The sequence below is a fragment of the Paramisgurnus dabryanus genome, chromosome 11, assembly GCF_030506205.2.
Source record: "Paramisgurnus dabryanus chromosome 11, PD_genome_1.1, whole genome shotgun sequence".
NCBI classification, from domain to species: Eukaryota; Metazoa; Chordata; class Actinopteri; order Cypriniformes; family Cobitidae; genus Paramisgurnus; species Paramisgurnus dabryanus.
This window is the reverse complement of record NC_133347.1, coordinates 22,673,301-22,700,358: the sequence shown is the minus strand read 5'-3', so window position 1 is coordinate 22,700,358 and position 27,058 is coordinate 22,673,301. Positions and strand designations below refer to the sequence as shown.

The 27,058-nt window shown below is 38.7% G+C and overlaps 2 protein-coding genes, 1 long non-coding RNA gene and 1 pseudogene across 3 annotated transcripts in view; 2 read left to right on the top strand and 2 right to left on the bottom strand.

The window, feature by feature from the left end:
* LOC135730072 (uncharacterized) overlaps positions 1-1,272 on the bottom strand; it is a 3,995-nt gene extending 2,723 nt beyond the window's left edge. The window contains exon 1 of the mRNA XM_065247954.2: positions 844-1,272. Coding sequence (XP_065104026.1) covers positions 844-1,038 — 195 coding nt within the window. The 5' untranslated portion in view covers positions 1,039-1,272. The remainder of the gene's footprint in view (positions 1-843) is intronic.
* LOC135741396 (uncharacterized) lies at positions 929-27,058 on the top strand. Its single transcript, XR_010529509.2, has 3 exons — positions 929-1,052; positions 5,126-5,210; positions 26,440-27,058. It is a non-coding gene; the product is annotated as an uncharacterized lncRNA (long non-coding RNA).
* Positions 5,277-7,769, top strand: LOC141282953 (uncharacterized; annotated as a pseudogene).
* LOC135729653 (multiple epidermal growth factor-like domains protein 9) overlaps positions 12,002-27,058 on the bottom strand; it is a 34,902-nt gene continuing 19,845 nt past the window's right edge. Inside the window, exons 5-6 of the mRNA XM_065247458.1 lie at positions 17,927-18,196; positions 12,002-17,140 (exon numbers count right to left, since the gene is read on the bottom strand). Coding sequence (XP_065103530.1) covers positions 16,662-17,140; positions 17,927-18,196 — 749 coding nt within the window. The 3' untranslated portion in view covers positions 12,002-16,661. The remainder of the gene's footprint in view (positions 17,141-17,926; positions 18,197-27,058) is intronic.

The window sequence follows — 27,058 nt, the reverse complement described above, 5'->3', positions numbered from 1 at the left end:
GAGTTTCTTTATTCTTTATTAACAAATGAAGATTTAAAAAAATATATTATTGTAACCACACAGTTGACAGTACCCATTGACCTCCATAGTGGGAAAAACTAGTACTGTGGAAGTCAATGGGTACCATCAACTGTGTGCTGACCATTTATGATCAAAACATCTTATTTTTGTGGTTGACAGAATAAAAAAACTCATACAGGATAGGATGAGAAAATGATAACAGATCCTTTTTTGGGTGAACTGTCCCTTTAATGAATCATTGCCTTGTTTGGAGGTTTACAGCTTTAAAGCATTGTCCTATACTGTGCTATAGGCCTATATAATTTATTCATACGTAATGCATACATATATGAAAAACTTTTCATTTAAAAGTATTTATGTAACTGTAATTATATACTAACAGATCATAATAATACTACAAAATAAAAGTGATGTGTTATTTACAGCAATGCCATAGAAGAACCATTATTATATCTCTAAAGGAGCATTTAATTCAATGTTTCTTAACAACAGTTTAAAGTTTGCACAATCTTTTATTTTTTTAATTATACAAAAAACTTTTTGTGCATTAGAAAGGTTCTGCAAATGTTAAATGTTCTTTATGGGATTTTTCAGACAACCTTAATTTATAAAAGTATATGATAATAAATAAATATTTATCTTGCTATATTTTTCACAAACAACCTTTAACGTGTACATAACCTTTTTGTCATTTTTAAGACTAGATACGAAACAGTTCTTTAAAGAATCTTTGGAGAACAACAAACACTTCTTTCAATGGCAATGCTGCAAAGTTAAATGCACGCGCTGAGGTATGTGGGTGCGCGTATGTAAAGTGCTTACCTTGCATCCTGACGCGTATGACTGTAACATAACAGTGACCAGACAGCAGGTGAGACAGAAAAACACAGTCATGAAGTGAACACAGCACACGGTTCTCCTCAAAGATTTGTATTCAAACTTCAAACGACTGACAGGCTCCGACTCCATGAACACACTGCAGTCTTCAGATCGCGTCTGTTCTTGCTGGATCGCCATGAGTGATCTCCTAGGTAAGAAACGCCGCTTTGTGCCATTAAACTCTCTTCTTTCTCTCTATATATACAAACTAATTCTCCCACGTGTTTCCCCAAACGCCCAAAACAAACAGCCCACTCGTGTCGTAGGGTTTCGGCGACATGAATAATACAAGGCATGCGAGTTAATGAAGTGTCGCTTCCTGCTTTGCCTCTGATACCGCTCGTGCCAAAGCTCTTTATCTCTGAGGAAATAAACTATTAGAAAAAAATGATGACATGTCACTCATGGCATTACGCTTTTTTGGAGAGATTACATCATTGTCAAAACACACTGTGGTCTCATTGCAACCCACACGAACATTTTTTTGGTGTATTGTAGTGTTTAATAGTAAAATTCCTAGATAGGCTTTTATGCGTTTTTACAGTAAGCACACTACAGTATTTACTATACTACTACAGCATATTGTAGTATACTAAAATAATTATGCAAGCTAGACAATTATTAAAATATGCTATGGTTTTTAGGGTACTATTACTATATTTTTTTTTTGTGGAAATCACCATACTGTCGATTGTAATAATGCAAATAGTAATCAGTCTACCAACAACATGGTTATTACACTTTAAAATATGAAACAATGATAAATACTATATATACATATATGTAGGCTATTTGGTCTTCCTCAAGTGTAAATAGATTGACAATTGATTGAGGAAATGATTATCTACAGTAAATATCACACGAAAGTTTATCCTCGGGGGAAATGCGGAACAGTTGCTAAATGAAGTGAGAACCAATGCATTTTTTGGTATGAAGGTTTGGGTATGTGTTCAGACTGCTGAAACTTGTAAAAGTTGCATAAGCATGCACTGATTAAACTCGACCTGATTTTGATCTAAAGTAAAAGATGTTTCTGGGTTAACATACGTTGTTGTTAACACTGGAATAACTATTTTTATTAATTAATTATTTTTATTTTTAATTTTTTGAAATCCCAATTTCTACCCCTGACTTATAATGTTAACTTAATTGTACCCCCAGATCCGATTGGTTGTTTGAAATGTTGTCTCGAATGATAATTCCTGTGATATTTTTAATGGAAACCATTACATTTGCATTGCTTATTCAGCAGGGTATGATAATGGTGTATTCAATCCAATCCACATTTATTTATAAAGCACCTTAAAAACAACACTGTTGACCAAAGTGCTGAACACAGTCCATAAAATAAAACAAAAACATACAACAAAAGTGCACAGTAAAACAATAAAACAATAAAAATAAATAAATACAGCATTAAAACACAACTGACAAAATCAACCCTCAAACTGCGTTAAAAGCCAAAGAAAATAAATGAGTTTTAAGACGGGTTTTATAAACAGGAAGAGACTCAGTTAGCCTGATGTGCAAAGGCAGCTCATTCCAGAGTCTCGAGGCTGCCACAGCTATCGCACGGTCACCTCTGTATTTACGCTTAGTCTTAGGGACGACCAGCAGTGCCTGGTCAGCCGACCAAAGCAAACGAAAGGGGATGTAAGGCACGAGCAGATCAGACAGTTACTGGGGGGCCAGGCTATGCAAACATTTAAAAACAAATATAAGAACTTTAAAAACAGTGCGGAAGTGCACAGGGAGCCAGTGGAGGGATTGGAGGATGGGTGAAATAGGCTATGGTCAAATTTTCGAGTTCCAGTAAAAAGGCGTGCAGCTGCATTTTGAACTAATTGTAATCGTGCCATAAGTGATTTGCTAAGACCAGTATAAAGTACATTGCAATAATCTAAAAGAGTGGTAATAAAAGCATGAATTACAATTTCAAAATCATGCAGAGATAAAACCTGTTTTACTTGGACTAATTGCTTCAATTGGAGGAAGCTAGTCTTCACCACAGCACTAATCTGGTCATCAAGTTTTAAACGACCGTCCAACTTGACACCCAGGTTTGTAACCACCTGGCTAATGTATCTGGTTAGAGAACCCAGGTCAACAGGAACCGTAGCATCTGAGTTACTAGGAGGCTGTTTACACTTGGCATTAACATGCGTTTTCATCAATCGGATCGCAAGTGGACGACATTAATGCCAGATGTAAATGGTGTTCAAAACGTTTTGAGCTCGTCCACTTTCAACCACTTTCAACCACATTCAGAGGTAGTCGAAAACCCTTTTGATCGGATTGCTTTTGCTTGTGTAAACGCACATGTGGTTGAATGTGTTCGAACAGCCACACGCGACCGCCTTCTCTCCGCCCATTTATCTAATCTGAGGAAGTAAACACAAGTTTTACGTCTTTTCTGACTTCTGGCGTGAACACATGGTGAACCGCGCTATTTTTAGCCTTTAATTGATAAATCTAAAGCGGCTGATCTCCGTAGTTTATTTTGCAAGTGTGTGAAAGTTGCGCGATCCTATTTCATCAATTGCGCTGAAATTTCAGAGAAAGCTCTAACATATACATGTACAAAACACTGTGCAGCATGTTTACTTGCTAAACAAGCAGCGGACTCTGACATAATATTAGTTTGCGTCCATATAAACTCATTATTAATCCCGCTCACGTTTGAATGACAGCAGAGAGACTCGCCCACCGTCTCACAGACCGCCCCCTTACAGTATTCAGGACAGAAGCGGTTGAAAGTGGACAAAGGAGACGGCTTTAAATACCAGGTGTAAACGTAACGTGTCTCTCGTCCACTTGTGATCCGATCGATGAAAACACATCTTAATACCAAGTGTAAACAGCCCCTAGGAGCAAATAACACAAGCTCAGTTTTGCTCTCATTTAAATACAAAAAATCATAGCCATCCATGCTTTCACTTTATTTAGACACTCTCAAAGGGTTTTTGACTGACTCAGTGGCACATATATTTGGCAGTCGTCAGCATAAAAATGGAACAAAACATTGTAACTTCTGAAAATTGACCCAAGAGACAGGAGGTACATTGAAAAAAGTAGCGGCCCAAGGACAGACCCTTGAGGAACTCCACACGACAGAGGAGCTGAAGATGACACAGCATCACTAACCTGAACTGAAAAACTTCTGCCTGGTGTATGAATTAAGATGACCCAGGAAATGAAAATCCTGACATTCCTTTAGTTTACAGCTGGCTATATATTGCTTTTATATTGTATACAGAACAGAAGCCAAGATTTATCTTGTATACATGCCCATTTAGTTCTGTTTAAACAGTAAGATACTCATGATTAAGTTCAACAGATAATACAATTATGAAAATTATGCGGCAGTTTCAATCCAGGACTAGGGCTTATTAATGTTTGTCTATCAAACCTTCAAAAAAAAAAAAACATTATCGATGTGCATCTTGAAACAATGGCACTGATATATGTTAAGATAAGTCAGTACAAATGTTTAAGTACGGCATGTCAAATATGCATTTTAGTCTGGGACTGTATAAGCCCTGTCTGTGAAATGCCCCTAATTTAATCAAATACCACACCTCCTATTAAGTCAATTAAAACAGAAGGATACACAAAATTTCAAGTGTATTTTTAAATAAATCTGTACTTTGTTTGCATTTGGTGAAGATTTTGGGTTGTGAGTATGGATGCACAGTCAACAGAGCATAAAAACGACAATTCTGTTGTCATTGTCGCCCATTTCAATATAACTTCTAATCTGCCTTGATCATTAGCTATTTTTTAAACAATCAACCCATTAGGCTGGTTATGATTATGATTCTGTCATTGAAACGTCAAAGATGACACACCTAAATTTCTGTGTTTGTCGTCTTCCTAATATGGAAGTTGATGTAAGCAAGATGTAGTATGCGTACAATTGTCCACATGCAGGAGCATTTTTTGCTACGTATACACTTAGTTTCTATAATGTGTTTATGTATTATATACATTATATACAGTGGGTTTAACAAGCCTGAGACCACAACTGAAATCTTATAAATGTTATTATGAAAAGTGATGAAAACCGCACAAATTATGAACCATCTCAGCATGATTTAAAGATCTTACCAAGAGTGTACATATATATATGTGCTACAATGCAATGGATGCAACAAGCAGGTGAGTAGATGAAGGAGTGAGAGTTTGCTTGAACTTAACTTTGCCAGTAATTAATTTGTCATTGTAGAAGAGAATGATATGAACTCCGGGAAGCGGATGGAGTAGCAGTTGATGATGATTGAATGTCACGAATTGAGAGAACTGTGAGTCAGGTATGTATTAACAAGACCAAACAGAAATGTCTCTAAAAAAGGTTTGCGTAATTAGATAGTTCAGCCAAAAATGAAAATTACCCCTTGATTTTCTCACCCTCAAGCTATCCGAGATGTATATGTAGGTGCGTCAATTGCGTATGCTGCAACACCTTCAATGCAAAATTATATTTTATTGCAGGATAAGAGTAATATTTTACTGTAAACAGCTTCCCTTGTTTGCAAAAGCTTTTTACACTAGTTCAGCACTGATATCTGATTGGACCACTGAAGACAATTCAACATCTCCAGTAGCGCACACAATAATGAGATTGGCATTTGACGCAATGCCCCCGGTTTGAATCTGCCTTTTGCAGACCTCGCACTTCTCTCTTTTCCTATCACATATCACATCAAAAAGGCATATATTTCCAAGAAAAATTAAGAAAATTTTCGAAAAGTGGAAATAAAATGCTTAATGAGTTGTTATTATGAATGAAAGTATTTACTGGGTTCTATAGACCTGGCGAGCTGCATCAAACATGACCATGCATGCGCATGAACTGGCTTTTGTCAACCACGCTCGTCTCCACTGACACTTTAGTCACTTCCTGCCAGCTGTGGGAATCAAACCAACAATAACTTATACCTCCTGTCTGTGTGAGCTTTCTAAAACCTTTATCTATAGGCTTGTTGAAGCCATGACTTTATATGGTATATAAAGCACACTTATTGTGCAATCATACCAAATACTCAACATTTCAATTTCAGAATGAGCCTGCATATTACTCACAATGTACAGTGGGTACAGAAATTATTCAGACCCCTTTACATTTTTCACTCTTTTTTTGACAGAAAAAACAGACATGTATTATATAATATCACATGGTCATAAATATTCAGACCCTTTGCTGTGGAGTGTTTAATTAAACTGATTGGACTTGATTGGAAATGGCACACACCTGTCTACAGTAAATAAGACCTTACAGCTCACAGTGCATGTCAGAGCAAATGAGAATCATGAGGTCGAAGGAACTGCCCAAGGAGCTCAGAGGCAGAATTGTGGCAACGCACGGATTTCGCCAAGGTTACAAAAGAATTTCTGCAACATTCAAGGTTCCTAAGAGCACAGTGGCCTCCAAAATCCTGAAGTTTGGGACAACCAGAACTCTTCCTAGACCTAGCTGTCCAGCCAAACTGAGTAATCGTGGAAGAAGAGCCTTGGTGAGAGAAGAAGAACCCAAAGATCACTGTGGTTGAGCTCCAGAGATGCAGGAGGGAGATGGGAGAAAGTTCCAGAAAGTCAACTATCACTGCAGCCCTCCACAAGTGGGGGCTCTATGGCAGAGTGACCTGAAGGAAACCTCTCCTCAGTGCAAGACATATGAAAGCCTGCATAGAGTTTGCAAAAAAACACACGAAGGACTCCCTACGCATGAGAAATAAGATCCTTTAATGAGACCAAGATTTAACTTTTTGGCGTTAATTCTATGCGGTATGTGTGGAGAAAACTAGGCACTGCTCATCACCTGCCCAATACAGTTCCAACAGTGAAACAAGGTGGTGGCAGAATCATACTATGGGTGTGTTTTTCAGCTACAGGTACAGGACGACTGGTTTCAATTGTAAGAAAGATGAATGCAGTCAAGTACCTCTTCTAGAGTGCTCTGGATCTCAGACTGGCCCTGCGTTCCAGTTCGTTTTTTTATGACCTTCCCTCGCTAACTTTCCTCATTCTCGTTCACTCGGATGTACGTCATTGCTTACGTTGTACGAGTGCCCACTACTGCTGAAACACTTGAAGGAGGTTCAAATAGATCGCCCTAAGCCCTTGATCACATGGAAAGTGGAGACCACCCCCTCCATGTGCAAAGTGCGAGTTGTTGAAGTGACGTCACAATCGTGATGCATTGTGGGATATGGAGCTGCCTGAAGTGTACATATGAAATAGATTTTGACCGAGGTATCTGTCCATACAAACTTCCCTCGTCCACTTGACAAAGTAGAACGCACTTCAAAATGGCGACAGGGATTCCCCCGAGGGGAAGTGTTTAGGTAACTTTGCGAGTGTGTGTCTAAAACTGGAGTGGAATGCACCCCGGGCCAAAGGTTCACCTTCCAACAAGACAAGGACATTCTTGACTGACCCAGCCAGAGTCCTGACCTAAACCTTAAACAGTGTAGATACACATGGTGTCACAACCAAGTTGTAAGCTGCTTGGCTGTAGCCGTAGAGACCAAGAGAGTGGCAGCAAATACCACCCCCTAAAATGCCTAGACTAATTCAGTACAAACGCAGTCCTTTATTCAGGAGAGGCAGACCAAGCCCTTATGCCCAAATTGGGGCCTGCTGAATATAGCAGGGATTGGGAAATGCAGGTTGACTTAAACAGACTTACTTTCCCCTCAGAAGTTCCAGTGACTAATTTGCATCCATAAATGGTTCTTTGGTCAAGTAAGTCATCATGGCTGAAGTGACGGTACCCTGGTAAACACCTACAGCTGAGGTGAACTGATGATGTGTCGCAGCGTCATTCTTATCTGCTCCCCTGACACGCATAAAGCATGGAATGTCTTATTAAGCGGTGCTGAATATTGATTGGGATTGTAAATCCTACTAAGCGAATTATTAACATATCTTAAATGGATGATTGTTTCACCAATCATTATTAGATATTCCCTCTTAAGTGACCCTATAAACTTTTTAATTCAATTCAACAAATGTTCAAAGCAGCTTTGCATTAATAAATTAAGGACAAAACACAGAAAAAGCAGAGTAAAGTGGCTAAGATTAATGATAATGTAACGTATAGAAGAGGGTGCTAAGTTAAGCCAATATCAGCTGACTCCCTAGGGGTTGAAAAAAATATATATACGATAAATTAATTATAAAACAGATATTATTTTAAATTTTTTGTCATGTTAAATTGTTATGTACTTTGAATATAATGAACCACACATTTAATTACAGATTTTTTTGTAAAAAAATGTGTATGTAATAAAAAAAAAATACTGTATAAATAGTATTTGCATGTATAAAACATATAGATTTTCTGTATTTTGTCATTAATGAAATAATGCTTAAAATAACATTGAGCTGTTAATTGACAAATAATGTTTGTAACTTTAAAGAGTTTTACTTATAATTTTAAATAATGGTAAACCAATGTAAAAATGTTGAGGAATTGGTCCTAATTTTTTTTTAAGTGCACCTATTTTATTGCTAAAAAAACGTTATTATGTATATTTGGAATTATACAGTGTGTTTGCATTGTTTATGGTTTAAAAAACACATTATTTTCCACATACCGTACATTGTTATAGCTTCAGATGTACTGCTTTCCTCAAACGCATTGATTTTGTACAAAACTCATCAATTTGAAACGCTCTGTGTCCCTGATTGGCCAGCAAATCTGTACATTGTGATTGGCCTGAATACCTCTGACGTCAGCCTGAAATTTTATGCTCCTTACCATGTTTGAAAGATTCGCTAACAACGCAATGCTGACAGGAGTTAACTTACAGGCTGTGAGTCAAAGCGGGAGGAATTATGATAATGTCGGTCTTGTCTACGTCAACAGGCTGAGGAAGTAAATGGTGGCCTACAATCTGTGTATTTGTTGTAGTCCAAGAAAAGAGATGGAGACGATAACTCACGTCATTGTTTACCTTTGGGGTTTGTACCTTTTGCATATCGTTAACATGTGACACACCTAAACATCAAATTAAATTTAAAAACTTGAATCAGACCATAGTTGCTCTTTAACAGCAGCTAAAACAACGGAACGAAAAAGAAAACCAGAAACTTTTGATGTTTTGCAAGGAACAGAAACAAACCCAGAAATGTAAAAAAAATATATGTTGCGGAACAGAAACGTTTATTTAAAATAATGGTAACCGGTTAATACCGTTATTTTTTCGTTCTTTGACAAGATTTCTGTGCAATACTCGGTGAAGTTCACTTCCAGTCGTCGTTGACTCATCTGAGAAATGAGAAGCTTGCCACCAGCAAGTAGCCTACTGAAACCCAAGTCTCTAATGCTCAATCATAAGAGGTAAATGTTGTTGGCTACCAAATATCTCAAGATGTTATCTCAAGACGAATTAGTGGTGTAACGGATCACAGGTGATCCGTACAGATCACGATCCACGGTTCAGCTCACATGCGATTTGCGGATTAATACGATGGAGTGACTGTTTATGCTGCATCTTCTTCTCGAAGCACCGTTGGGAATTCGCCCTCCGTCTGTGTGTGTGCGCGCGTTTAAGTGCCCTCAACAAATGTAGGCATGTCAGAATTACAGTTATGCCACTTACATAATGTAGCCTTTTTTAATGTTTGATGACAAGATAGAGACTTAAGGAAAATTATGTAGACTAATAATTAAAGTTTAATGTCCAAATGATCACTCTACTTATTTGAATGTCCCACAGCTGACATGGAAGTTATTAACCGGTTCGGGAACTTTATTTTTTGTTCTGACCGGTTCACGAACATCAATTTTAGGGTTGAACCGGAAACGTTAAAATACTGTTTCTGTCCGGAACTAACCAATTGGGAAAAAATACTGGTTCAAAGCCATGCTTACAATGCACGGTTATCGCAAACGTCACTATTCTCACTGGATTTTACGCCCAGTACGCTATGTCCTACATTGCTCGACATGATTTTGCCAAGCGAGAGATGTTCTCAGAGCAACATATTGTGTTGGCCCAAGGACAAAATGTTTGTATATAAAACCTAAACCTACCGTAAAACCCCAAGTCTAACCATAACTGAACCCTAAAATAAATGATTTGTGAAAAAATGGTCTAAAAGCAGCCAATCCTGGTTTTCAAACTTAAACTTAAACAAACTGTAAAGCTATTTCTGAAATCTTATTGGTTAATTGAAATGTTGTTCCAGGGTCAACATAATGTTGCACAAAAGGACATCAACCATTTGGCAAAATCAGGAGAGCTGTCCTACATCATACGAAGGCAACTTACTCTCGTGAATGACCGTTACCAGAAGCTAGTTATTATTTGTGGGAGATGGTGTAGCTCCGTGACGTGAGCTTTTTAATTAAGAAATTAACATGATTAATGCCACAAATGTGCTTATCAATATTTTGCAGAAAATGTCAATGTTTCTTATTAATAACATTTAGTTGTATTCTATTCAGCAGTCATTAATGGATTAGTAGACTGTTTGCTTTATTATACTTAAACTTCATTGTGATGATCCCGTAACAGACATTCAATTGAATATAAGTAATTGTGCAAGACTACTCTACACGTCAATTTATTTAACACATTCTAACTCCCGAAGAATCAAAAACAAAGAATTGTGACACACCTTTCACATCACAACAAAGACTCCTTTACTTTTTGACGTTCATTCCACACCCCAGGGTTTCCCCATCCTGTGGTCGTCTTTGACGTGCAGGGTACCATTAGGTGTTTTGCTTATGTGTCAAACAAAGATGCCTTTAATTCTATGCATGTGCACAAGTAGAAATCATAATATAATAATACATTTTTTTGTAGTTTAAATTGCCTCTGAAAATAACGTCTGTAGTTTCCCATTTGAATTTCGTGTATAGTGTGATGTCTAGGGGTATCTATAGTGTTTTTACAGTGATGCGAAATGCATGTCACTATGCTTGATTTTATTCTACTAACCCTAACCACTTCCAGTTAGTACACTGTCTAAATTGGACCTTCAACAGGGTGTCCGTGCTCCTTGGGGTATTTTAGAAGGTACCCCAAATATTGTTTGATTTTAAAATTTATTTTTGTGATTTTTACAAAAATTTTACAAAATGCCTTCCAGGAACATTTTCTTCTATAAATATATAAACATACAAATATATATCACATGCATGAACAGACCCTCTGCTTTCAAACAAGCAAAACGGGAAAAAACGTTCTATCCTATCTTAATTTGTTCTCTTTTATAACCTCTTAAATATGGGTAGGCTTCTTAAAAAATCATAATTTGTTAGTTAAAACCCTGTACGCACATTTTAAGAACAGATTTCTGCGTACGCATGCTTAGTGAATGAGACCCACTGTGAGCTCGTACTACCCATAAAGCACACCATATACAAAGTTTCAGGTGAGAGCTAATATGCAAACTTTTGCTAATTGGAAACATGTCGCCGAGACGCCAGCATTGAATTGCAAATGAAATCGAGCCAATATAAGAAAAAGTGAAAGCGTGAATGCATTTAACCCATTCAACGAGTAACGGACCCATCCACTGCAAGTCATGAACACATGCACAGAGCAACTATCACCGCAGACAGAATGAGTGTGCCGTGCCCTTTCATTGTGACAATCCGTGTGTACCATGACCTCACATTTTAACCCTAGTATGAGTGCACTTTAAGTGTGCTAAAAACGTCCAAATGAATGTTTTTTTTTATTTTCAGATTGTCAGTTTTAAAGGTGAAGTGTGTAACCTTTAAAACAAACATCATCAAACACAAATATAAAACCAATAAACCACTTTTCCTAACTCTTCCTTTATTTGCCGTTGGTTTTACAAGCAAAAATTCTCGCCTACAAACTTACACCAATGGTTAAGCCAACATTTTTCTGTGAGGCTGGTCAGGGTGCTGTAACAAGCAGAACAATGTATTTAATGTTTTATTCGGTGTTGACACCTTCTAAGGAAATCTGCCTACAAATGATTTGTCACTTGTGGTTGTCTAACCACTTTAGGCCATTATTAAAAAGTATTTTAACATAAAAAAATGACACACTTCCTTCTTAAATGACTTCATTCACTCTCATTCAGACTAAAACGTGATGTCATTAAGCATCCCTTGATTCAATAATCCTTTAATTGTTGTCATTTGCTCACTTTGAAATAAGGAAAATACAATTTTCTCCCATTTTATCAGTGAATGCAATGCATTAACAGACTAAATAAATTAGAAAGAACACAAGAGGAAAAATAAGAGTTTTTGAGGTCGTCCTGACAGGTCAGCCGACAGGGTTTGCATTCAGTATGGTACACTGTACAATGCAGCATGAGGAAAAACAGCAACGAAATAAGACCACAGAGACAAACACGAAGATAAATAATAAATATAGCATAACAACTTAGAATAAAAAAGCAGTTCTTTGTCCAAATCATCCACATCCAGAATCACATTTCAAAGAGTCCTTGCTGAAAAATGGAGAAAAGGGACCATGTGTCTTTTTTATACCTTACATAATCCACTTCACAATGTCTTCTTTACAACGTCTCCTAAACTCTGAAAAGTCTAAATACGCTCCTTTGTCATTTTACATGGCTTTCACGTCTACAATATTGTGTCAAAATTTTTAATTGGTTTCCATGAAACTATGCAGCAGATTCAGTCCATGCTCACGACGTCTTTGTGTACATTCCTGCGTAGAATCCAGCTCTACACAATCAGAACTGAAACCGCGTTCACACTCGACGTCTCTCTCACACCCACAAAAACGCATATCCGCCCACTCGCACACACACAATACAATAAGGCTGAAACAGGTGCTTGTGTTACCAGTTAACCAGGTACAACTGTCTTGTAGCGTGCTCGGTTGAATACCAACTTAAGACAGGAATTTCCTCATCTCGTGGCGAGAAACGGTAAACTGTATCAAAATGTCATTCCAGAGAAATTCAAAGCTCCGACTTTGATGAATGGATGAAATAGTCTCTGTCAAAGACAGACCCACATGCAGTAGGTTTCTTCCAACATTATCTCAAAGCGATCCTTTGTTGAGGAGGTTTTTCAAATTCTTAACAAGTGATACTGAAATTCTGTTGTCGAAGATATTTGAAAATTCCAATGCCTCGGATGTGTGGTTCATTTAATTCTAACTGTCCGCTCTTTATATCAGATCCATCCCAACACCTTGCATGATCTCTATGGTTGTCATTTTCTTGGCATGTTGGTCTTTCGCAACCCATGGTTCCTTAATAGTAAAGGTGAAGGTGTCATATCTCCTTAAACAATGGCTCGTTAGATGTGCAGCACAAAACGTGTTAGTATTGTTTGCATCTGAGAGTTAACATGAAATAATGTTAATGGCTTGTCCTGAATTTCCTCTGAGTCCACTCCGAAATAGTATAGGAAATATCTTACATGGAAACGTAATAAATAGTGTGTGGGGTTAATAAAAAACTTCAACCAAAAATTGAAAAATCTGTCATTGTTTACTCACCCTTGTTTCATTCCAAACCAGAACATAATAGCACGATATTATGGATATCTCTCATAGTGACAGTCTCTGATACTACATACTTTTTATAGTATAGAAAAAAGCTGTATTAGGGGCCGTTCACGTCGCGCCTAAAACGTGTGGAAAATGTTATGCCGAGTTCAGACTGCACGATTTTAGACCTGATTTTGACTCACAGAAATCGCAGACAAATGCCGGAAATCACAGGGAAATCGATGCTTATGCACGCGAGTGACAATCACACAGTGTGAATTATCAAAGACGCATTCTGAGAGAATCGCAGAAGAGTTGCCAAATAGATATCTGAACCTGTCGGCGATTCAAAATCATGCCGTGTGAAATGTGTTTTGACTAAAAAAATAACATCGGAAATGACCCACAGCCAATGCGAGAGCAACATACAGGGCAGCTGGAAGTTCGGGGAGGAGTCTCTCCAAACATTTCCTCCTTCATAATCTTTATTTCTACTTCTTTCTGCTGCAAATGAGCACACATGCAATTTGTATGGTAAGCTACTATTTTTAATAATAATACCAATCTCACGTGAGAACTCTGGTCTTGCATGCGTGACCTTGCGTTGTTTCCTTTGCGTCACTTCTGTTGTGCGTTTGGTTGTGAGACATCGTTTGCGGACCGGGACAAAGTTGTCGGGATTCTTCCTAGGGTAAAGTCATGTAGTATGAAAACCCCTGTCGCCAATCCATCATGCAGTCTGAAACAGCAGTGACTGAACGCTTCCCCAGATAATCACGCAGTGTGAAAACATCTGTGACCCGACTAGTTTTAAAATCATGCAGTCTGAACTCGGCATTAGGTGCGTAGGTTTTTGTCACATGACCTGCGGTGCGCTAGCAGGCTTTTGAAAAGTTGAGATGTTTTAAATCAATGCGGTGTGGACGCGCCTGGAAAAAAAACGAGTGCGCGTGTGGGCATCACGACCACATTGTTTAAATTATGATCACACATACCATGCGCCTACATTTGAAACAACGAACTTAGGGGGGATTCACATTTCCCGTCTTTTGCACGTGCAAATACGTTATTTTTAATGTAGCCACGAGGCAAGCACGCTCAAATCTTTTTTTCAGGTGTGCCGGCACCGCAGCCAGTTGAAAATATTTCAAGTTTTCAGAATGCCACGTCAAAAGCGTTTTAGAAAAGAGGGGAAGTAGCGGTCGCTTTTCAGCATGGTTTTAAACGCGAAATGTGAACCGCCTCTTAACCATGTGCAAAAAAATTATCGCGGACTACAGAATAAATTCATAATGGTTTTAAACAGCTGAGCTATTACATTTTGGGATGCAGTATTCCTTTAAAGGTATAGTTCAGCCAAAAATGAAAATTACCCGATAGCCACCCGAGTAACATATGTCCATCCTTCCAATCTTTATAATAAATGAATAACTAGCTTCCAACAACGGCGCCATCTTAAGGGCCGGGTATACTTTTTTTCCGCGTCCGCGTCCGGCTCGCGCGCACACGCGTCCGCGCAGCTTTCCGGGTATAGTCCCCGCGGCTACACGCGGATGGCCGCGTTCGACACTATACGCAATACGAATGATTTCTTATTCAAATTATTAGTCTAACAGGCTGTCAGGGCAGCACTGATTTGGTGACATTTAGAGTACATTAAAACATTAGGATAGGTGAAGAAAAGTAACTGATCCACCATTGCAAACACAGTTTAGAACAAACAACAAGACAACAAAGAACAGGAATCAAACAAACATGCTCCACAGCTTTCTATTCTTGGAAGAAGTAAAAGTTAAAGAAGAAAAACGATAGTGTGTGTGCAAATGCTGTCTATTTCCTTTGTATAATTGTTTATAGTGGAGTGTCCTGTCTAAATATTTTCACGCGCATGCGCTGTCGTACGCGGACTGTACGCGCACTGTCCGCGCGGTCTCAAATTTTGGGCTGCACGCGGACGGTCCGCGCGGCCGTCCGCGCACCCTCCTGATGACGAAAATGACGTCATGCGGACGGCGCGCATACGCGGACGTCCCGAGTATACTTTCGGCTTTAGACTCCTCCTCATTCTTGATGAATATGTTGAGGGCAGGGACGCAAAGCAGGGAGCAAAACAACGCTGCACATTCGTCATACGTCACTACGAAAAATACTATCGAAAGCTAGTTATTTTCGTTTGTAAAGTTTTAAATATGTATTTTTCTCTTACAAAATCGCATTGATTACCCATATTCACTTATTATTAAGATTGGAAGAGCTAGGACATTTTCATCGGGTAATTTTCATTTTTGGCCGACCTATCCCTTTAAATGAAGAAGTTAGCTTTGGCTCATAGCTTCCTTCGTTCACAAATTTTTATAATTGAAAAGATAGTTCACCCTAAAATGATATGTCACATTCACAAGCTTGTATTTGTTAACCTTAGTTCATGCATTAGCAGAAGCATTTTGAAGAATGTTGATGTTTTTTAAATAAAATAAGAGTGAATGGTGATCGTTGACTAACATTCAACAGACGGCAGCACATCCTATCATGTTCTTTGGAAAAAAAGAACTATAAATCGACTATAGACGATTTTACCGGTTACAAGTCTGGCCCAAAGTTAACTTAAGCCTGGTACACACCACAAGATAACCGGACAGAATTTGGGCCGATTTCCCCCCTTAACAACAATCCTAGGTAAGGTCCCAATCGTCTCTGTGGTTGATCTGATTATCTTATCAGATTTTCCTGTGTCAATGGGGTGTGTTAAGAGCGTCTGAATCTGCACACCATTCATTGTATTAAAAGAAATGTTCAAGTTTAAAGGTGCACTGTGTAGATTATTAGCGGCATCTAGCGGTGAGACTGTGAATTGCAACCAACGGCTCAGTACACAACTTACCCTTCCCTTTTCAAAGCACATAGTGAAGCTACGGTAGCCGCCACAGGACAATCATGTCATCGTCTGCGGCAATTTCGTTACAAAATGCGCTATATAGGACAGTTTGTCCATTTAGGGCTACTGTAGAAACATGATGGCGACCTTCATGTAAGGGGACCCCTTGTGGTGTATGTAGATAAAACGGCTGATTCTAAGGTAATAAAACAATACAGTTCATTACACAAGGTCTTTATACACCACTGATAATATAGTATATAATATTGCATTTCTGTCAAGAGATCCTTCTAAAAGTTACACAATGCACCTTTAAACTAAATATCTTTTCTGCTTACTAAATTATATTATTAAAGAAATAAAGTTCTGGTTTTAAACAATATCCGGTGGTGAGTAAATAATGATAGACACTTCTTATTTTTTCACGCTTTGTACATGTTGGCAGCAGTGGCTAAAGCTAACTGCCCATTGGCCGCGACCACGCAAGGCTCCTCCTCTAGAAGTCCATTGGGGTCGGCGTGAGGAATGCTGTCGTGATAGCTGCTGAAGCTGATGTTATCTTCCTTCAGCTCAATGGTCCAGAACGGAGCGTTCAGTTTCCGATTGCGATACTCTCGATACGTATACACGCCCCCGACGAAGCCCATGAGGAGAACGACGACAACGATGATGACGGCGAGAATGATGATGTTAAACTGTGACCACGACACCACGGTCAGAGCAGACGCCGTGCTGTTGTGTCCCGCGGAGTCTCCCGTGCCGGACTGCAGGGTCGGTAGGCTGGGTTGGGTGGTGGTGGTAAAGGAGGAGGTGAGGAGGTGCAGGGGAGGTGTTGAAGAAACTGAACTTCGGGATTTCGGGATGCCTGGTTTGATGTCTTGAGTTGGAAGGAGTCTCACAGCTGAGAGAGAAGTAACTGTAGTCAGTGCATTCACAGAGAAAAAAAGGAAAAGAAATATCTAATAGAAAGCATATATATATATTCATGTATATGGTTCCCCTAATGTAAATCTATAGGACCACTTGTGCTTATTACTCCAGAGTTTCACATGCAGGATCACATTGTCATTCACGTAAATGAATGCAAGTGTTTTCCCAAGAACTGAATTACTATGTTGTGGTAAAAAAAAGCACATATGCGAAACTACTGCACAAAAAAATCCATTGTTGCCACACAACTGTATTGTTTGTTTATTTTCCTGAGCGGATGTGCCACTTTACCTTAACAATATCCATACTACATTAACGATGGTTTTCATTAGAAAGGTGGAAATGGTTAAGGTGCAATAAAAGCCATTACATTTTATCTTAACCATGCTGAGCCCTAGCAACCATTCAAGTGTAAAATGCACTCGCATACCATTGAAAGTGATGACGCAATGTCAAGATGGTACCTACTATAAAAGTTTTTTTATGTTATTGTTTTAATATATTTATGCAACCAATTTTCTGTTCAGTTTGAATTGTGTATATATAAAACAAAAATATATGACACAGCAGGATAATCTGATGAGCTGTAAAAAGTTTATATTATAATAATTACACGTGATGGTTTCGCAATTGTAACCAATATAAATAAAATAATAAACATGCTCCATCTTATATTAAGAGGAAGTAACTCCATAATATTGGCTTATAAGTCTATGAATCACCCAAGGATCATTCCCCCTATACACATACGTCTTACCTCTCTGGGTGCAATTGTGGGACCGGGCATCCCCTATGTAGCCAGGTGCACAGATCTCACAGTGTGTGCCCGTTGTGTTGTTGATGCAGCGATGGCAGTGCCCAGACTCTGGATGACATATCTGAGGGTTGGTTCGAGGGTCCGAGTTTCCATTGCAGTCACAGGGCACACATACGCCTGCTGATTTAAAAGAGCCATCCATGCATACATCGCATGTCAGGCCAGAGAAGCCAGGCTTACATTTGTCACATACAGGGCGACTGCTGGAATCTGTTGTAGGGAAACACAAACTGCTATTAGAATAGAGCAATATGACAAATGGGAAGGAAGATTACAGCAACACATTTTCTTTATGCACAACCATTAGTTTTTAAACGAATGGCACATTGAAGTGTAGTTTCAACTTTTATCACAAGGTGGTGCCATAGCAACAACAACAAATTTGATGTTTTAACAAATTTTATGAGAATAAAATGTAGATTAAGTATTTGAGAATATTTTATCTGTTAAACTTATGGTAATACCATGGTACAGTAAAAAAAATTCCTAGGTATTACATAGTTTCATGTTACTAGTACTGTACCACATGATATCATAATACCACCATTTTATTTTTGCAATGTTGATGTCATTGTATGATATATTTGGTACCATATTACACCACACTGTTGTTTTACAATATCTATTTAAAGTATTGTGGTAAGATCAGATGATAATACCCTGGTACTTTGATCTGAAATGCTTACCTAAATGACACTGTATAGTCTTACACCAAGATATATGCATGCTTGAACAACAAAACACACCATTATAATACAAACAGAAATGTATTACTATTGCAAAATCAGCAAAAGTTTGGTTGGTAAGCTCTGAAATATTTATGAAAAGTAAACAAACACACGTATCCAGGATATGTGACGACTAGTAGCCTATGATCTGATTGACTCATTCAACATTTACTCGTTCTCTGACCTACAGTCACCTTTCGTATCATAAACACCCATAGTAATATAAACCTATAGTGCTATTATAGTCATGATACTGCCTGGATTTCTGAATGACCGTTGTTGCCAAGGCAACCACCTCTTCGGTTTGACTGACTGATTCAGATCTCTAGTCACCCCACCCCGACTGGCCTTACATCAATAAATCTGTCATGGTGAAATCAAAGAGATGGGGATAGACTGGAAGCATTGAAAGAAGAAAAAATGACCAGTGTACCAAGCTTTATTACCTTAACTGTTATGAGTAAAACTATTTAAAAGAACACGAATGCAAATTCACAATTTTTTTAAAGGTGCCAAAGAATGCATTGAAATAATATGTTAAATAGCTGATATCTACTGTACATAGAAGGTAGTGGCTTTATTAAGTGCAAAAATTATTCAGAAAAGTCCATTTACAACCTTAGTTTTTCTTTCCTTAGAATGAAATGGTCTACTAGATGCATATGAATAGCACGAAGTGTAAAAATCGTGCAATACATATGCCAAATTCCACTTTGGCATGCATATGATCCGCTAGTCCTTCCCATTCACTTAAACAGTTTGGGCCCTATTTTAACGATCTGAAACGCAAGTGCGAAGCGCAACGCGCAAGTGAGTTTGTGGGCGGATCTTGGGCGCTGTTGCTATTTTCCCGGCGTGAGAAATAACTCTTGCGCCGGGCGCAAATCAATAAGGGGTTGGTCTGAAGTAGGTTCATTATTCATAGGTGTGGTTTGGGCGTAACGTCAAATAAACCAATCAGAACGCTAGCCAACATTCCCTTTAAACGCAAGGGCGCAAGTTCCATGGCGGGTTGCTATTATTATGACGGATTTACCAGGCGCACGCCAGGAGCGGTTCACAGCCGAGGAGACCGACGTCCTTGTACGGGGGAATCCCACGCTTGCCAGCATAAATCGGGCACGCCGTGTAACGGGAGGTGGATCTGCCTCAGGACTTGACGCCAGCAGAGGACATCGCTGCGTCCACCCTCACCGCTGAAAGGGTTTGGGGGCTTTGAAATCGGACCCAAGAAACGCAAGCAAGGTCCAACCCCAAAGTACTCCTACAAATCAAGTTCATATACATTAAGGTTTCTTATGAAAACATTTTAACTATTATTTACATAAAATAAACGTAATACAGCCACACAACAAAGTTATGAAAATATTTTAATCGTTATTTGCATGAGAATAAATAAAAACTATCACCACAATGCTCACCACTATGATTCCCCTTATCTCGTGTATTAATATTTTTAAGTGTAACAATTTATGATTTGCAAAAATAACTGTTGCATCTGTGTAGATTAGATAAGCAAAGTGTATGCGCGTTGTGCACGCTATACATTATGGTCAAGCATGCGCCCTTAAAATAGCATAATGAACCACGCGCAACGCGCCACTGACTTTAGACTAGTTTTTTTTGGTTAGTAGCGCAATTGTTTTTTGAAACTGCAAAATAGCATAAGAGATGGTTTGCGCCGCAACACGCCTCCTTTTTGCGCTGAACCGCCCAGGGAGCGCAAGTTCATTCCCTAGTTTGCTGACGTGCATCTGTGGAGGGAAAAACCCCGCTGTGCGCCGGCGCAAAATACGAATGATACATGCGTCACTGACAAAGTCAATTGCGCTGGGTGCAAGATAGGGCCCTTAATCTTTTTGTCATTTTATTTATTGGTTTCTCAAGTTTTTTTTTCTGTTTTTTAAACCATTTCTCCTTGGGTTTAGGGTTAGATTTGAGATTTGCTTAAGGAGGTTATTTAATATACAGATTTCTCCATGTTTTTGTCTATATTAAATAGGGATGATGCACCGTTACCGATTTAAACAGACAACTTCTGGCCGATGCCGATATTAACCACTTGTATACAATACTATACAGCTGGTCTATAAGCTAGTTTATTTCTGCATCAAATTATTTTTACTGAACATGGATTCGATCAAATTAACATTTAACTGACCAACATAATAAGAGAGGCACAAATTTTTTATTATATAAAAAAACTAATATAATAAGACAGCATGACAACCTTAAAAGGTGGTTTTTGCTATTCAGCATTTATTTTATTAACAACATTAACTCATTTTTTACATATAATGGATTTCTTTATGCAGTTAATTAATAAACAATCAGTATCGGCCTTTTTCTGTGCTATTGCCGATATGCCGATGGTTTCAAATTCATCAAAAATCGGCTGATAAATATCGGCGGCCGATACATCGGTGCATCACTAATATTAAAGCCATGGTCGCTTGGAGTTGGGGCTATGCTGCGTTTACACCAATCGCATTTCAGGCGTCAAAATAAAACGCGTCAGGCATAAAAAAAAACAGCGTCTACCGTGCCTAGTTTGCCGCTTGAACAGTTTAAATGCATGCAGTTTAAAAGCATTTGACACGCGTCAGAGGCAAAATCCGCTTCTTGTGGGAGGGGCAAGTGCTATGCGGTTGTCTGTTTTCAGGATGGCTGATGTTGATTGTGCATTTATCGAGAGAGTTACCGGTTTGTATTTAGTCACCTTACTATAGGGGGAAAATAAACGGCACGCGTCGATAAACGTCACGTGACTCAAAAGTGAAATGTGTATTTACAACTTACCAGGTTGCCCAATGTCCTCACTGACACTCTTCCAAGCGAGGTCCTTTTTATTCCTGTCTCTATAGAAATAAGAATTTGTGTCGTATAGCTCCGGATGACTGCTCACGGACAATATCAAGCCTTCATGCTGAATGAGTGACTCCGGTTCGCTGCCGCCACAGCAGCAGCAGGCTCCTGATTGGTTAACTCGCGAAAATCTGCCAAAGTTCACAGTTTTCAGCTCGGGCGTCAGCCGCAAATTTGCGTCAAATGCAAAAACCACCATTCGCGCGTACAGCGCCATACGCTCAATTCGTGGCATTCGCGCAAACTAGACGCACGAATGAGGTGGAATTGCGTCTACCGCGCCGCACCAAATGCCTCTTTTGCACCAAGAGAACCTCCAGACGCGCATCAATGCGTCTTCACATTGACTTAACATTGAAATCACTCGCGCTTGACGCCTCTACCGCGGCTGTTGTAAATGAAGCATTAGAATTGAAGTTTGTTTTAGGATGTCATTTTTATTAGTGATGCACCGATGTATCAACCACCGATATTTATCGGGTAATTTTTTATGAATTTGAAACCATCGGCATATCGGCAAAAGCACAAGAAAGGTTTATTAACTCTTTCACCGCCAGCGTTTTTTAAAAAAGTTGCCAGCCAGCGCCAGCGTTTTTCATGATTTTCACCAAAGTTTAATGCCTTCCAGAAAATGTTCTTCTTTAAATATATAAACATTAGGGGTGTAACGATATTACGAACCGAACCGAACGATCGCGATACACCACCCACGATACGAATCGCGAACCTCCCGCGTCGTGTCGCGGTACTCTCACGCCTCCTGCTGCCCATTGTTGAGGTTAATGTCACTTATCTCTGACTAACTAATCTATTTATAAAAAAAAAATATTTGCATATATTTGATTAAATTGTATTAGTAACGACTAATAAGAGCTTTTAAATGCTGTTCTAAATAGTATATTCCAAAGTTACTGTTTTCCAAGTGCATGTCATGTCATGTCACGTGACTTGGGAGTGAGCGCAGGTCACAGGATGGCTGCTCCGCCTGAGATTGCAGATCCCCCGGACACATTTAAGTCTCTTGTGTGGGAACATTGTGTGGTTTCCAGTGGAGTACAGGAATGGAATTCGTGTCGTAGACAAATCATCACAATCTGTCGTAACTGTGTGCGTGTGCTTGCGTTCGCGTGTGTTTGCTTGCGTGTCAGATTAGGTTAACTGAAGTGAAATAGAAGAGCGCGAGATCATTCTCCAGAACAAAAGTAAAAATGTAACAAGACGTCGTCTGTCTGAGGTAAAAACAGAGGGTTTACACGTTTGTTGCTATTTTAAATGCAACAGAGATTTGATTTGTTTATTTTTGCCTGTTCAGCACAAGTTCGCGTGTTCGCGCTGTCATTGTGAGAAAAAAATCATTAATACATCTATTTCATGATGTTAAACATGTAAAGTGATGCATGGTCTCTGTTCATCTGTTCTTCTTCACAAATAATTAAACACATTTTAACTTGAATGCTCGTTTTGTAAGTCCATGATTAAAAATGAACATGTAAACAAAAACAATTATTATCATTAAAGCATGAAATGACGAATAATAAATGATGGCAGAATTTTTAAAAGTGAAAGTTTAACGCGACCTCTGGTGTGTGTGTGTGTGTGTGTGTGTGTGTGTGTGTGTGTGTGTGTGTGTGTGTGTGTGTGTGTGTGTGTGTGTGTGTGTGTGTGTGTGTGTGTGCGCGTGCGTGCGTGCGTGCGTGCGTGTGCGTGTGCGTGCGTGTGCGTGCGTGTGCGTGCGTGCGTGTGTGTGTGTGATGATTACCTTGATTAGTTCATTACTGATAATAAACCCACATTATACTCAGATTTACAGATTCATAGTACATTTATTTCATGCATTAGTTGACTTCAACAGTAACATTTTCAGCATTTTAGCTAAGGAATGATATTCATCACCTGATAAACAGCTAATTAGAGTCCTGCATTACTAAAGTTAAAGTCTGATTTTAAGTTTGTTTGCCAAAGTTAATAAAGAAAACGTCAAGTTATTTTTGTTGTTGTTATTAAGTTAAGTTAATCTATGTTCCTTAGCATTGCTGGTAAAATGACAGGAACCCTACACCCACAGCAAACCGAACCGAATCGGACCGAACCGTGGCTCCAAAACCGTAAACCGATCCGAACCGTGCAATTGGTGTATCGTTACACCCCTAATAAACATACAATATACCAAATGAAAGAACAGACCCTCTGCTTTAAAAAAAAAAAAAAAAAAAGTTTCATCCTACCTTCAGTGGTTCTTTTGTAATCAGCTTTTGAATATGGGTAGGTTTCTGCAAAAACACCACATTTTGAGCAAAAAGCAGAGATAATTCAATTTTTGTGACGGACTTTTCATAGAGATCCCATTCAGAGCGATCTTTAAAACAGACATGGACATGCAGCCGCTTGCCATTGGGTTAATACTTCCGGGTTTAAAAAGTTGCGGAAGGGCGCCACCTGGTGGATAATAGCGGTATTGAGGAAAGACGGAAAATCTCGTCATTGGCGGGAAAGCGTTTTCTCTTAATTGACGAGATATCTCGTCAATGGCGGTGAAAGAGTTAATTAACTGCATAAAGGCAATGAGTTGCATGTCTGTTGTTCAATTAAAATGATTTAATGTTCTGGTGTGCACTATACTCAAGCCCCGACAGAAAACCTTTGTTGAGCTGGCTCAAATGTCTTGGACAATAAAAGAAACAGACTGCACTTTAGTGGGGGAAAAGAAGTCCAACTTTTTTTGAAGTAGCAATATTTATACTGTTTAAACTTTAAAGCAATAGCACTGGCATTATTTATGTTTATTAAAGAAATCCATTATGTGCAAAAACCACCTTTGAAGGTTGTCATGTTGTCTTATTATATTTGTTTTAGCTTAATTTGTGCCTCTCTTATTATGTTGGTCTGCTGAAAGTTAATTAGATCCAGTCCATGTTCGGTAAAAATTATTTGATGCAGAAATAAACTAGCTAATAGACCAACTGTATAGTATTAGATACAAGTGTTTAATATATCGGTATCGGCCAGAAGTTGTCTGTTTAAATCGGTATCGGCCCAAAAAAATCCTATCGGTGCATCCCTAATTTTTATATAACAAAAAGTTGTTCTAACCCTAAACCCAAGTGAAAAGGGTAAAAAAGCAAAACAATGTAGAAACCAATAAATAAAACGACAGAAAAAGATGCGCCGTTTAAGAGAATGGGAAGGACTGGCATATCATATGCATGCCAAAGTGAAATTTGGCGTATGTATTGCACAAACTGTTATTATTCATCTATTCCTAGATAAAATAAGTTGTACATTCCACTGCACATTTAAAGGCGGAGTCCATGATGTTTGAAAGCCAGTGTTGATATTTGAAATCGCCTAAACAAACACGCCCCTACCCCAATAGAATCTGGACCTTCTGTTGATAGACCCGCCCCACACATACGCAACCCGGCATTTGATTTGATTTGATTGGCTATAAGTGTGTTTTGGTAGTCGGCCCGTCTCCTTTTTCAAACATCGTGGACTCCGCCTTTAAGGTGAAATGTAACTAAATACTTCGGATGAGACGTTAAACCGAGGTCCTGACTCTCTCTGGTCATTTAAAAATCCCAAGATGTCATTAGAAGAAGAGTAGGGGTGTGCCCTGGCCAAACTTGCCCATTGGCCTACTAATCATCCCCATATATACTAATTGGGTTTATCACTCTGTCTCCTCTCCACTGATAGGCTGGTGTGTGGTGGGCGTTCTGGCGCAATATGGCTGCCGTCACATCATCCAGGTAGATGCTGCACATTAGGGTTAGGGTTAATAAGCTTCCCCCATTCATATGTAAAGCGCTTTGAGTGCTAAAAAAAGTGCTATATAAATGGAACAAATTATCTTGGTTCTTTACCCCGCTTTTAACCTTAGGTTAAGGAGCGTTTCACACTTGTAATTTCAAAGACGAGTTATCCGAAGCAGGTTTGTGGGTTTATGCCTGCATTGCGGTGCCAAATGCATGCAATGTGAAAGGAAGCAGGGTTAGAATGTTTTGACTCGATGCTTTACAACGGACAGACAATCAGAAACCGAAGAGCACGTACAGCATATCATCATTTATGTACTGAAAACACCTGAATTGGAGTAAAATGACATCCAAGGAGACTTAAAGCGACACCATGTAATTTTTCAACCTTCATAATAAATTTTCAAGACCCTTGTGATAGTACATCGACTTTAAATAGGTTGAATGACATGTCTAAAGATGATAAAATTGCAGGATTATATGAAGGTAGGAACCATATGTTCCCAGCATCCATGCACAGACACTAAACAAACCCCATGCTACCTTCATTTATATGAACAGGTGTTCTCAACAACTACTCCATAGCACACTCTAGTGGTGCAATGAAAAATAAATTTTTGGCTCCAACTAGGCAAAATTGCTACGTCTTTACTGTACCAATATTTATGAAGCATGTGTATGTGTGTTGCGTGCGTGCATGTGTGTGTGTGTGCATGGGAACAAATCTAAGTGCATATGACACGTTCTCTTGTGAATTAACACGTTTAATCAGGCTCTTATGTTTAGGTTCAGTTATTTATTTCACTTTAAAGGTAATGAAAAGGTTATAGTCAGCAATTGAAATGCCTTATTTTCACAGATGTCACTTTGGTCATTTCAATGGTATGTAACCAATTTATCTGTCTTTACTGTAGATATGTTCCAAAATAAGATGAACTCAAACAGATTAAGACTAGTCTCAATTCTCAAACAAGTGTACATCATCAATAATAGCTCATATTTGACCTAATATATAGTAGCTGCAGGGCAACAATGGGCAAACTTATATAACACTGACTGAACTTTTCGTACCCTCTCTGTCTCTCTTTCTCTGTCTCGCCTTTAGATTTACACATTGACTTTCCTCCTCAGGCTGCACTGGACATCAAGGTAAACTGACAACCCGAATCCACATCACCGTGGCTGTTGCCATGCAGTGCGGACCAACGGACAGGAAGCTAAAAGTCTAAATCAGTCTACAGCAATAAAACTCAAGTTTATGGTCAAGTCAAGTCACTTATATAATAAACTGTTACCTGTAGTTTGGAGATAAAGTTCCTGTTATGTGATGAGGGCAATTAGTCATAATCTGTAATATAACAACTTTCCCCTTACGTAGATAACCAAATCCACTTGGATGAATTGTATTAACCAACTACGTAAGATAACATTTATCTAAAGAATGTGAAAGTGATGCATAATATGTCGCAACACGATTACTGTGTTGTGTGGGTTGGTTAAGGTTACAGGTGTGTTTTGGCCAGTAAAATTCTATTCCTATCTTTTAAAATTCCAGTGGATGTTTGGTGTAAAATCATGTAATTTTATGTTAAATTAAACACTTTGCACAAATCATTTCATAAGGATCAATTGTGGTATCACAGCGAGATAATAAAGTAACACTGCTGAATAACCACTTGGTGATCATGTTTAGACAATCATGTACTCATTCATAACTTGTTTTC